This window comes from Fukomys damarensis, unplaced genomic scaffold (genome assembly GCF_012274545.1).
Source record: "Fukomys damarensis isolate Sample0158 unplaced genomic scaffold, DMR_v1.0_HiC HiC_scaffold_12, whole genome shotgun sequence".
NCBI lineage: Eukaryota > Metazoa > Chordata > Mammalia > Rodentia > Bathyergidae > Fukomys > Fukomys damarensis.
The window spans coordinates 56592248-56604334 of record NW_022900924.1 but is presented as its reverse complement, the minus strand read 5'-3'; the positions used below and the strand labels follow the sequence as shown (position 1 = coordinate 56604334).

Here is a 12087-nt window from a genome sequence, read left to right as displayed (position 1 = left end):
CACCAATTGCTCTAAGATCTGGAGATTCGGTAGTAAATAGAATGGACAAAGTCCTTGTCTTTGTAGAGTTTCGTTCTAGTAGGAGGAGACAGAGAAACAAAAACAAGTAAATATATGCAGGAGGTCATTACTAATCTCAAGATCTGAAATCCAAAATCCTGAGAATTCAAAACTTTGAGTTTATTTGATGCATTCATAAAGTTGGGAGGAAAGTTAGTCATTAGCAATTATTATGGGGAGGTTGCTTATAAAGGAAAAAGGTGGGCTCCTTGTATGCACATTGTCAGGCTGATTGGTCATGGGTAGGAACAAGGCCTGAAGAGAGGTGGAATCACTCAAGGACTGCAGGGTACAGTCACCTGGGATAAGATTGCCTCAGAAGCCTGACACAGCCAAAGTAAGTAACTACTGGAGCAGCTGTGGGTTGGTTGCAAGATTTGGGGGCAGCTGAGGAAAAATAAAAACTACCTCTTGAGGATCATTAAGCTCTTCTCTTCTGTCTCAAGGGTTAACAGAGAAGTTTACTTGAGTGGTGGCCCTTGCATTCCATGTCAAAGAGGGGAACATGTCGTTCACCAGGCACAAAAGCAGAGGAAGGCTTTTGAGGACTACCATGTAGAAAAGCATAAGAATACATAGAATCTGGGCAACTCTAGCAGTAGTTCAATGTAGCCCATGTCCAGGCTATGTGTGGTGTTAAAAGATAGTTTTCAAAATGATAAAATCATGGCTCCATGTAGATATAAAACTAAAATATGTTAAAGATTATATTTCTCTCATCAGGCAGATTTCATAACCTGGTTCAAAGGATAGATCTGAAGAACAAATTATAAATCAGGAATATTGAAATGAAATGAAGGCCAAAGTGTGGAATGTGAAACTTAGATGGATGTGAATGTAACCTTCTTCCACAGTGAGGAATTGAAGTCAATTAAACTACTGGATGAAATGTGCATGTCCATCGATACACACCACCTACAGAGATGTTCAAATAGCTTCTCTAAATCAGAAACAGATAATTGGGTGACTTCAATGCTTACTTTTCCACTGAAATACAAATTTCCCCCTACAATGGCAGTAAGACAAAACTGGTTAAATATCCAAGGGCCTCATCAGACAGGATTTCAAATAACACATTGAGTTTGAACTCTGTTAGTTCTGCTAGACTTTGAGTAAGTCTAACAGAGGTTCATCAAGCTGAGGAGTGTCAGGATGACTGCATTGGAGAGGCAGCGACTAGCAGCAGGTAAAGCTGGACTAAAATCGCACAAATATGGAGTCTTAAATAAAAATGTAGGACGCTGATGCAATACATCAAAGTCTGAATGTGAGAGCCATAGTCATGACAAAGGGAAGGAAATGTGGCTGGCAAAACAGAATTGAGCTGCTCTGGTGAAGATGCATGTAAGAGCTGAAGTGGACATTACAGTGTCTCACAGCATCTAGATTCTGGCTCAATTCACTCGGGTGGCTGCTGGCATATCCACCATCAGAGGAGCAATCTTGAGCAAAGACCAGCTTAAGTGGTGCCCCTCGAATATCTGAGGGAACCTATCAGGAAGAAAGTCGGAAGGGGCCCAAGAGCCTAGGAGTACAGTCAGAAGCCACTGGTCACCAGTTCACTTCCTGAACAGCCAAGGTGCCAGGAAACTCGCAAGGCAAGGCAAGGCAGCAGCCACCTTGCAGTGACCACTCAGGGGGCGCCCACACGGTGAATGGACCTAGCCTCCACAGCCCCCACTTCCGCTTCCAGCTCACGCACCACCCCACACCACTTCCGCTTCCGGTGTCTGGCGTCAGTCGGCTGTGAGCGGGAGAGACCCATACAGCGTTGGCTGTTGCTGGTTCCTGGTTCCTGACATGCGGCGGCCGCGGCCTCCCGCAGGCCCCACGTCGGCCCCGGGGCGAGAAGGCGACACGCAAGGTCCAAGGAAGCGTGGCCGCCGACCTGCACCCAGGCCTGGCGAGAAGGGAGACCGTGGCCCTAAGGCCGAGGGGCTCGAGGAGGGCGGGCGGAAGAGGAGAGTGGCGGCACGGGTGTCAGCGGGGCCCGAGGTGGAAGGTGATGAGGCAGCGCCGGGGCCAGAGCAGGTGGACCGGGTGGACCAGACCCACCAGGCTTACAGACGCGGGGCAGCGGGGGAGGTGGCGCGCCCCTTGCATAACGGAAGGCATGGCTGGAGATCCGGCCCAAACTTGTTTCACCAGTAGTAGACTTCATGTGCATCAGAGGCGTTGGCAGTGCATGTGGTTGAGCCAGAGATGGGGAGGTGGGAAGGATTTACTTCAGAGAGCTTTGTGCGTTGACCATTACTGTCAAAGAAATTCCTGCTAGAGGTCCATTTTAACTGGTGTGAAATGATGGTACCAAGAATTTTTCTGCTGATTTAGAATTTAATCAGGTTTATGTGTAGTTCCTTACGAGACATTAGATCTCATTTAAAAACAAATGTGTGCACTGTTTGATAAAATAACATGATTAATATACTACAATAGAAGACATATTGCCGTGAAACCCCCTCCAGTTGCCCCCTCCCTTCAAACACACTAATCTCATCAATTCTGCTGCTTTCTGAAGCAGTTCTGGAAGTCCTTTTTTTCTGAGTGTGTTAAGTTGTGCTGTCAGCTGCCTCAATGTCCTGAATGAATTCAGAACATCGATCTTTCATGGTTATTCTGACTTTAGGGAAGTGTGAGAAGTTGCATGGTGCCAGATCTGGTGAATAGATACAGTTTTCACGACTTTACCTTTCCAATGGGAGGTAATTGACTGCAGCATTCACTGTATTTTTTTATCACGCCTGATAAAGACACTCATGAAAGGACTTCCAGAACTACTTTGGAAAATGGCCAAAACAATGGGATAAGTGTGTTTGAAGAGAGAGTAAGTATTTTGAAGGGAATTAATGGCAGTGCCTTACTGTAATTTTTCAACATTTAAACATCAGTTTTTGATCAGCCCTTGTATTCCTTTTGGGGGGGGGTACTTGGGATTGAACTCAGGACCTTGCACTTGTGAGGCAGGCGTGCCACCACCGCAGCCCAGCTCTTGTATTTCTATACAGCTTATTTTAGGGAAATGAAAGATGGATGCCTACACAGTTGAGGGCACTGGGAATCAAACTCAGAACCTTGTACTTGCAGGGCAAGTGGCAGCACCACTGAGCTAAATCCCTGGCCCCACAATTTTTTATATAAACTGGTAGTGCTTTTTCCTCCTCAGTATAAAATATTTTCTTTTTATCAGCCAAAGAAAGAAGAAAAATTACTGAAGCCTCTGGAGATGATCTACAGCCAGGGATTGACCTGGTAAGAAAAGAATTATTAACTACTTTGAAATGTTTCCACATAGTAGTATGTGATAAATTTCACATTCATCTCAGCTTTCTTGAAGTCTTTGGCTAAGGACGGTTTGGTAGAAGGTATTAAAAAAAAAAGAATTCGAATTTAAAAAGTTAAAATTTTAGAAAGCTCACTTTCTGTAATAACTGAAAATAAGACTACACAAAATATTAAAGTTGAATTCCAAGATGATCTGTACAGGAATACTCTAGAATATTCTTGTAACAACTTGACACCTGGAGTAGAAAATAATTCCATTTTCAAGTTACGTGATTGCAATTGTTTCCCCCCCCAAGGTTTATGATAATAGCTTTGCGCAGAAACCTGACAGTGGATGTATCCACGTAGCAGAAAATTCCTTGAAGGTAAAGAAAGAAAATCTTTGGAGACCTGCAGAGAAGAATGACACAAACAGTATTCCTAAACTCTTAAAAACAGAAGAAAATGTAATGGGAATAAATAAATTACTGCTTGAAAAAAGTAAAAGGAATGGCTTTCTAAGTGAAAAAAATAAATATTCAATAGAGGACAGCAATGTTGTGAGAAAGCCCAGAAAAAAGATAAAGTTGTCTGAAAAACAAGAAACAGTTATTGAAACAAATTTCTCTACCATGTGGAATGAGTCTGAGTTGGTATTGAAAGAAAACCAAATAGGTATGGAGGGGAAAGAAGTAGAGACCTCAGAGGCTAAGAAAAGTCCTTTAAAAGTTTTGAGAAGGGAAAACCATAATACATTCTCTCCAATGGATCATTTATCAAGTCTCCCAGAAACAGAAGAAAAACTAAGTGCCGAACATCATGTAAATGCTGTGTTTCCAAAAACCTTTGAACTGCTCTTGAAAGAAGAGACAAAGAATGATTCAGAGTACTTACAGTGTAAAGACACTACAGAGCCAGAAGATTTTAAAACAGTGACAAGCTCTATTACAGTGAAATCACCTAGTGATAGCCTTCACCTTGAGAAAAGATCTTCACGGGAAGATTTGAGAAAAGAAGCTGAAGAATTAAAGCTAGGCTGTCGCAGAACATTACCAATGACTGGTAAAAGAATCTGGCCTTTATATTCATGTGCTAGAACATCAGCCTATTGTTGGAAAAAGGCTACCATGCCAAACTCAGATTACTCACTTCCTGGATCTCAGGAAAATTTTCGGCATGACGATTTTCTTAAACATCAAACAAACCAGACTCACTTATCTGACTTCAAATTGTTACAGAGTTCCTTAACAGAAAATAACATTGAACACTCAAATAAAGAAAGGTTGGATTCCAATTTAGACCATCTGTCTTCAGTTTCTGCAGTAGAAACTACACTGATGGCCGTAAAGGAACCCATAATCGATGATAACAAGATAAAGTCAGATGAATTTAGCAGAAGCGGGTCAGAGGTAGTTTCTAATAGTATTGAAGATACTCAGGTAACTAATGTAAGTCAAAGTTTACCAGGAAGTAAAAAAAGAGACAGAGGAAATTTAGCAAAACCTAGTTTGACAGTGGCTTCCCAAGATGGCCAAGAAGCAAACAGCTCTACAAACAAAGCTATTGATCGAAAAGCCTGCATTGCTAAGCAAACACTTGTAGTTCCAGACTTGGTTAAAATACTGAACACAGGACGGTTGACTAATTTTAAAATTCCTTTACTTAAAAATAAGACAGAAAAAAACCCAAATGCCAACTCATCAGAGAGAGAAGCTTACAGTCCACTAGAACTCCTTGACAATTTATCTGGAGCAGAGGTAAGACAGACTAGGAACAAAGAATATGCCTCTGCAGAAACTTTAAGACTTCATTCTTTCCGCATACAAAATAATGTAACTGCAGGGCCTGCTCATTCCAAATCACTCTACAATAAAAATCCGTGTAGTATTTCTCCAAGCTTTGCAAAGCAAGGTGATGACAATAAACCATTTAATCTCATCTCTAAACCAAATATTGTTTCTAGTAAAGAACCTGTTTCTCTCACAGTTGGAAATAATGCTTTGTCTTATAATCCTGGTTGTGTAGAGAAAAGGCCCTTGTGCTCTAAAGAACAAACATTTGAGCCAATTTTCTCTGAAGGAAGCAATACGGAAATGACTAAGAGCATTTCAGAAATCAAAGTGGAGTTTCCAGATATTCTTAAAGCATATGAAGATGATGTCCTTTTAATTGATGTAATCCAAGATGACCCCGACCTCTTTGGAGTCTCCAGTGAAGGGGAGATCTCATTTGTTTCAGAGGTCCCCAAAAGAACCCAGGAGCTCAGTGTCACTGCAGAGCATCCGTCAACTGACTGCAAGCCTGTGGGACCTCCAGAAAAAGAACCAAGTGATTTAAGGTATGCATCCTCAAGTATGCCTTTTGGGACAGTTGTTGGGGGTTTCAAAAGCATTGTCACTAAGTGTAACTAATGTATTCAGTGATCATCAAAGCAACATTATTTTTAACATTGATTAATATATAGGGTGCCACTGCTGATACCCAGAAATGTCATTATGTTAAAATTTAAGAGTCAAAGCATTACATATTTATCTTGGAAGATATGATAGAGCAGATTGGTTTTCAAGATCTAAAATGCTTTATAAAGTGGCTTTTTAAATTATAGATTGCTTCTTTCAAACACTAGCTTATTTTTATATATTCTTATAAGTACACAGGGAGCATTTATTTTAGCTGGGTTACTTATTAATACTGGTGTTATGTATTCAACCCATTTTGGTGCCTTTCTTATTAGATAAAATTTTATGTGTATGTGATACTGGGGGTTGAACCCAGGGAAATCCCTGGCACTTTTTATCCTTGCCATAGAGTCTTGCTAAATTGCCTAGGTGGGACTTGAACTTGGCATTTATAAATTTTTAGTTACCTTTGGATCATCATACTCAATTTTCTCAGTGCTACAAGAACTTATCACCAAATAGAAAGCTTTTTTATATGACAAATGGATGACAGAGCTTTATTTTCAACTATGTTAGGTAATGGTAATCTGCCCATTTTGAAGATGGACAATTAAGGTGACAAATTGTTGCTTGCACAGTGTCACACTGCTAGTCATGGAATCTGGGTCTGAGCACAGGCCTATCTTGCTCTAATACCAGTGGTTAAGAGCTAGGCCTTTATGGTCTAACCTTTTGAATTTTCATTGCCACCAAATAGTTATGTAACTTTTAGGCAAATTATTTAAGCTTACTTGTAAAAAGAGAAAGTGCTTTCCTCACAATTATAAGGATTAGATTAAATAATAGACAGAAAGGGTGTGAGCAAGTGTGAATGAACAAAAATAGCTCAATAGAAGATAGAAATTGAAGTTTGTTTTAAAACTCTTATACCGTGATTCCTTTGAGGAATACAAAGGAAAGTCAGAACAAATTGTCCTTTCAAGAGCAGACATCTCTCTTTTGGCTATAAGATACTGACAATAAGCGACAGCCAAAGGTAGAAAGAGATAAATGTTGTGATCTGAAATGCAGGAAGTTTGCTCCTTATTCTTATATTTACTTTGTGCTGAGAATGAACCCTTGCTTAGCGAGGGCTGTGCCACTGAGCTACCTCCAAGCCCTCAGGTTTTTTATTACTGACCTGAATTTCATTCCCTTCACTTCAGAACTGTCAGATATGTGTAATATATATTTGTTTGTTTGTTTGTTTTGTGCAGGGAGTCAGACTCTGGTCCTTGCGCTTACGAAGCAGGCGCAGAACCACTGACCTAAATCCCCAGCTCCTGTCAGTTATATTTTTATTGGCTCAGATTGCCTTTCATATCTGCTTCTGAAGTTTGAGCTTTAAACCTGAAAGTTTGAGTTTTAAACTCCCCAGTAGTTATTTTAATATTTTTTCTTTTCTTTTCTTTTCTTTTTTTCTTTTCCTGCACTGGGAATGCTAGTTTTATCATTACACACAGAACAAGCCTAAGTCCCTAAGTCTTGAAAGAAAAAGAAAGGCATGCTAACCAGAGAAGTAGTCAGTAGTTATACAGAAAGTTGTTAGTGATTCCAGAACTAAAGGATGCTTAGAATACAGGTTCAAATTTCAGCTCCGTCCCTTTACCAATCAGTTACTGGTTCATAAACTTCTTTCTCTCCTTTCTGAAACACTAAAAGGTTGTAGCCTAGTAGAGTTTTTATTTTACAGAAATAAAGGTGGAAGGTACAATTGGATGGCCTCACACTGAGTACACACACCTGAGCCGATTTAATGGTTGTGGAAGCTTAGTCTGGTTAGGAAGAATTTTTAAGGCGAAGCCATGATAAGATACTCACTGACAGTCTCCAGGGTGAGGAATGTCTATAGTAAAATCCAGAGAATTCAGAACGTAGTACAGTTCATTCACTAAAACTTGAACTGATGAGCTTGCAATGTATAATGTCTAAAATTGGTAAAATTTTTGGATTAACCTAGAAGTGTAATTGGAAATGGTCTGAGAATATTTGTAGAAGTGGGTGTGGGACAATTAAGGGTATACTAAAACATGTATACTAAAATACTAGTTGAATGATACTGTAGATTGTTAACATTTTATGAATCTGCCAAAAATTCTGGAGAATTACTGTGGGCATACTAATGTGTTTGAAACAAAAATATATAGACTGACGACTGAAAAGAAGTTTCAGAAAAGGAAAATTTTATGTTGGTCCTTGAAGTTTGGATTAGTTTAAATTAACACAGGAGAAGAAAAAAAAAGTTTGGTCGGGGAGAGAAATAATGAATTTGTGGGCAAAAAGGTGGAGGTTTATATGGACATGAGTGTGCAGGGGAGGTTTTTCCTGACTTGTTTAGGCACAGGTAGGAGCCCTTACATGTTCCCATCTTATTTTGCATCGGTTACAACACTGATTTCATGATAGAATAGTTCACATCTCTGTTACTTGCTCAACTGTTCAACACCATCTCTCACCTTTACTGGCGATTGAATCCAGACTGTTTTACCGATAATAACAGTGAGCTACATCCTAAACCCTTTTTATTAATTTTTATTTTTTTGTACTCGGAATCAAACTCAGGACCTTGTGCTTGCCAGGCAGGCACGGTGCCATGGAGCTAAATCCCTGGCCCAAATCTTTTTTATTTTAAGACAAGTATGGAAGTTGCCCAGGCCAACCTCACAGTTGGGAGCCTCTTGCCGCAGTCTCCTAAATAGCTAGGATTGCAAGTGTGTGCCACCACTCCCAGCCTGATTCACAGTGTTGTGCTGTATTTTGTGTTTGTATTTTGGTCTCACTATGTAGTTCAGGCTGGCCTTAAACTCTTGGCAATTTGCCTGCCTCAGCTTCTGAGTGCTGGGATTATACCCATGAGCATGTGCCACCTCACACGGCTTAGATTTACATAATGATTTTTACTACTGTGATTGAAATCATTGTAGTTCTAGGCCAGGGATGTAGCTCAGTGGTGCTGTGCCTGCCTGGCAAGCACAAGGTCCTGAGTTTGATCCCCAGTACCAAAAAGAAAAGAAAAGAAATCGTTATAGCTCTGATGTGGAGAATGAATTGACGGGGGGCTGTTATAATTAGATGAAAAGGGCATGGTGACTTTGAACAGAAATGGGAATGAGCTGAGCAAGGTTTAAGAAGCGGAGACCAATTGACTAGAGTGGAACGAGGCAGGAGAAGTTCAAAGTGGTAACTGATTTCTCTGTTTTCTCAGAAGGCGCATCATCGCGGTCCTGCGCAGGGCAGGATGGGAGAGGTCAGACAGACTCTGAGTTGAGGAGGCCGTTGAAGGACTGCAAGGGAAGGCCAGCAGGCACCTAGACAGGAATCTGTGAAGGGAGCAGATGTGCACTTGTGTGTTCTGTTGGCATTATTTTCTAGTCCTTTCAACTCTACTTCTAGGGTTTATGTTGGGGGAAAGGTACTTGTTTTTCCAAAAACTTCAAGGAATAGTGAACACAAAATGTTTAATTTTTCTTTCTTGGCTAGGAGGCAATCCTAAACCAGTGAGCAGTTGTACAGCTATAGGAGATACTTATTAAAATCCATTTATTGAATGAGCATGTCAGGATTTTGGGTAATTATCATATTTTGTTCTGTGTAGTTTGTTTTTGCCTAAATTTTTAAAATGAAAGACTTTGGCCAGGGCTGGGGATTTAGCTCAGTGGTTCTGCCATGTGCCTCGCAAGGTCCCGAGTTTGATCCCTGGTACCAAAAAAAAAGACTTTGGCCACTTGTATTTGAGTGCTTCCTATGTATGTGGTTTTCATTTGCTGAGCCTTTTGGATTTAGGATTTAAGGTTGGTCAGTTCTTTCCGAGTGACAGTGAGTGATGACGCTCCTGACGGTGGAGGCGTATGGGACTAGAGCCCAGCTGGCAAGCGTGCACGTGTGCCAACTCGGAGTTCTGGTGTGTTACTCTGTGCTGGAAGACTTGACCTGAGCTAGACTTGTCCTAAGCTGGTAGGAAGTATTGCTCGGAAAAGGCAGTTCTTCTCAGAACCTGTTATAATGTTGAAGCTCTGCTTGCCTTACCACAGAGAACATCCTGTACTGGAGCCCAGATTGATGCAGTCAGAGGTCTGCACTTCTTTGCCAGCAGGTAAAATCCGATGTTTTGAAAATAAGTAATATTGGGCCGGGAATTTAACTCAGTCCCCCCCAAAAAAACCCAAAAAAACTAAGCAGTATTGAAGTATCTTTTTATGTCTACATTTTGGTCAAAATGAATTTATTAGCTCAAGAAGCCTTTTCATTTTAGAGGCTACTAATGATGTCTGACAGATTGTCAGTTTTTCTCAGATCAGATTTTGAGATATTTTGCAGTTGACTATTTAACTTTAAGTGTAACTATTTAACTGTAAGTGTAACTATTTGTTTTGCTTTAGCTACAGAAGATAAGTAATTGACCTTAGCAACTTTGTAGGCTTTATTTTAAAGTTGAAATACATATTTCTGCTTTACCACATTTTAAGTCTGACATTAAGAATTTTTATTTAGCAATCAATCAAAAGTTTACATCTCTAAATCCTTATGGAATTATAATGTAACATGAAAGTTTTGCTTTGGCTTTCAAGTTTTTAAAAAAATTTTAAATAACTAGATATCAAGAAAGATTCTTAAGTATACCCTGTGGTGAAGTTATTTCGGCAGCAAGTGGGGTTTTATATAGTTTGCTGAAAATTCTTAACATTTGTCACATTAGACCTGAAGAACCTCTAAACTCTTACATCGTTTTCAGAGAAGTTTTGAATGATTTGGTTACTTCATTTAAAGTTTCTTTGGTTGAATATTATTTCTTTTCAGCAAATGAGGTAAAACATGATTCCAAAGATAAAAACATTTCCTTAGAAGTCACCAGTGAGACCCCTGAAAATGAAAAACTCGGAAACCTCTGTGAAGAAGTGGCAGAGCCAGGCCCCGATGAAAAGGTACTGCGGAACCTTTGCACTCTTTTGTTTCTTGGTCTTAAACAGTAGTGATGCCCACACTCACCTCACATTACTGTCAGGGAACAAGTGTGACTACTCACTGAAATAGTCACATCGCTCTAGCTGTTACGGAAGGAACTGGCAAGTGACACAGAGAGGCAGCAGAATGGAAGTAAAATAAAAAAGTTTACTCCATCGATGGGGATGGATGACACCTCATGGCGGTGCCCTGATCGACCCCCATTGGGTTACAACTCCTTCTTTTATAGGGTTTTACAGCCTTGATCTCATTCAGTTGGTTACATGGCATTTCACAGCTCACATTGCTGATACCCAAAACATAATAGCAGGGCAGTGGAATTTCAACCCAGATGCAGTTCTTTGTCAGGGAAGTTACCTTTATGATTTTTTCAGTTACCTACTCTAGCCAAAAAGGGAGCTTGTTTGGTCAGCAAAGCTAACAATGGTTCTTTTCACTTAGGAAACTTTTGTGGGAGACTAGGTGCCTCCGGTGCAGGTTAATTCTGAACTAAACAGAGTGAAGGGCAGAAGTTATCTTACATTGTGACATTTCTTAAGTTTTCGCTATTGAAGTTTTCCCTATCATTCCTCCCTTTGTTTTGGGGGGTAACTCCTTACCCCTCATTATATTTATACCAATTCTCATTGTTCCATGTAATTAGCATCTGGTGCTGTTGAGCTACTGCTATTCTCTGATGTATGAGTTTTGATACCTATATTACCATAAAGGGACCAAACATAAGGAGAAGAAGTATAACAATAATTGGTCCTGTGAGGGAGCCGACCCAAGCACTCCATCCTGACAAGTTAAGGCCAAAATTGAATGTAGGGTCTTTAGTATCAAACTCTTTTCCTGGCAGTCAAATACAATCTCTTAATTTACCTAATGATTTTTAAAATATTATTTGCATAGTAACATTCTTCTCTCACAAACAGATAAGGTTCTCTTCTTTGCTCAGTGAGCAATTTAAGGGCTTTTCTATTTTGTATACTATATTCCAAATCCATGAACCGTTATTATTCTAACCCGAGAGCTATAGCACTTAGAGAGAGACTCCCTGTTAGAGCCAATCCTGTCAATATGGGGAGGATAATTTGCCCCCCCCTTTTTTAACCAAACCATTTGTCGTAGCAATTTGTAAAGGCATCTTTCTCATAGCTTAAGGAGTATAGACAGACAAGTTGGGGATTAGGATCCTCAGAGCACATAAACCAGTAGAACACTTTGAAATCACCTTAAAAACATCATTTCCACAGAGAAAGTTCCAGTTGGGGCATAATAATTACCAGTGGTAGAAGATAAATCAACAATATCAGTGCAGACAGCTGAGACATTGTATGACTTTCAGATACCAAGAAAGCAAGTCCCATTTTTTTTTTTTTTT

At 40.1% G+C, this 12087-nt stretch overlaps 1 protein-coding gene across 1 annotated transcript in view; it reads left to right on the top strand.

The window, feature by feature from the left end:
* The first annotated feature begins 1805 nt into the window (after positions 1–1805).
* Positions 1806–12087, top strand: part of Topaz1 (testis and ovary specific PAZ domain containing 1) — a 67808-nt gene continuing 57526 nt past the window's right edge. Inside the window, exons 1-5 of the mRNA XM_010624441.1 lie at positions 1806–2062; positions 3248–3309; positions 3639–5659; positions 9791–9852; positions 10557–10681. Coding sequence (XP_010622743.1) covers positions 1861–2062; positions 3248–3309; positions 3639–5659; positions 9791–9852; positions 10557–10681 — 2472 coding nt within the window. The 5' untranslated portion in view covers positions 1806–1860. The remainder of the gene's footprint in view (positions 2063–3247; positions 3310–3638; positions 5660–9790; positions 9853–10556; positions 10682–12087) is intronic.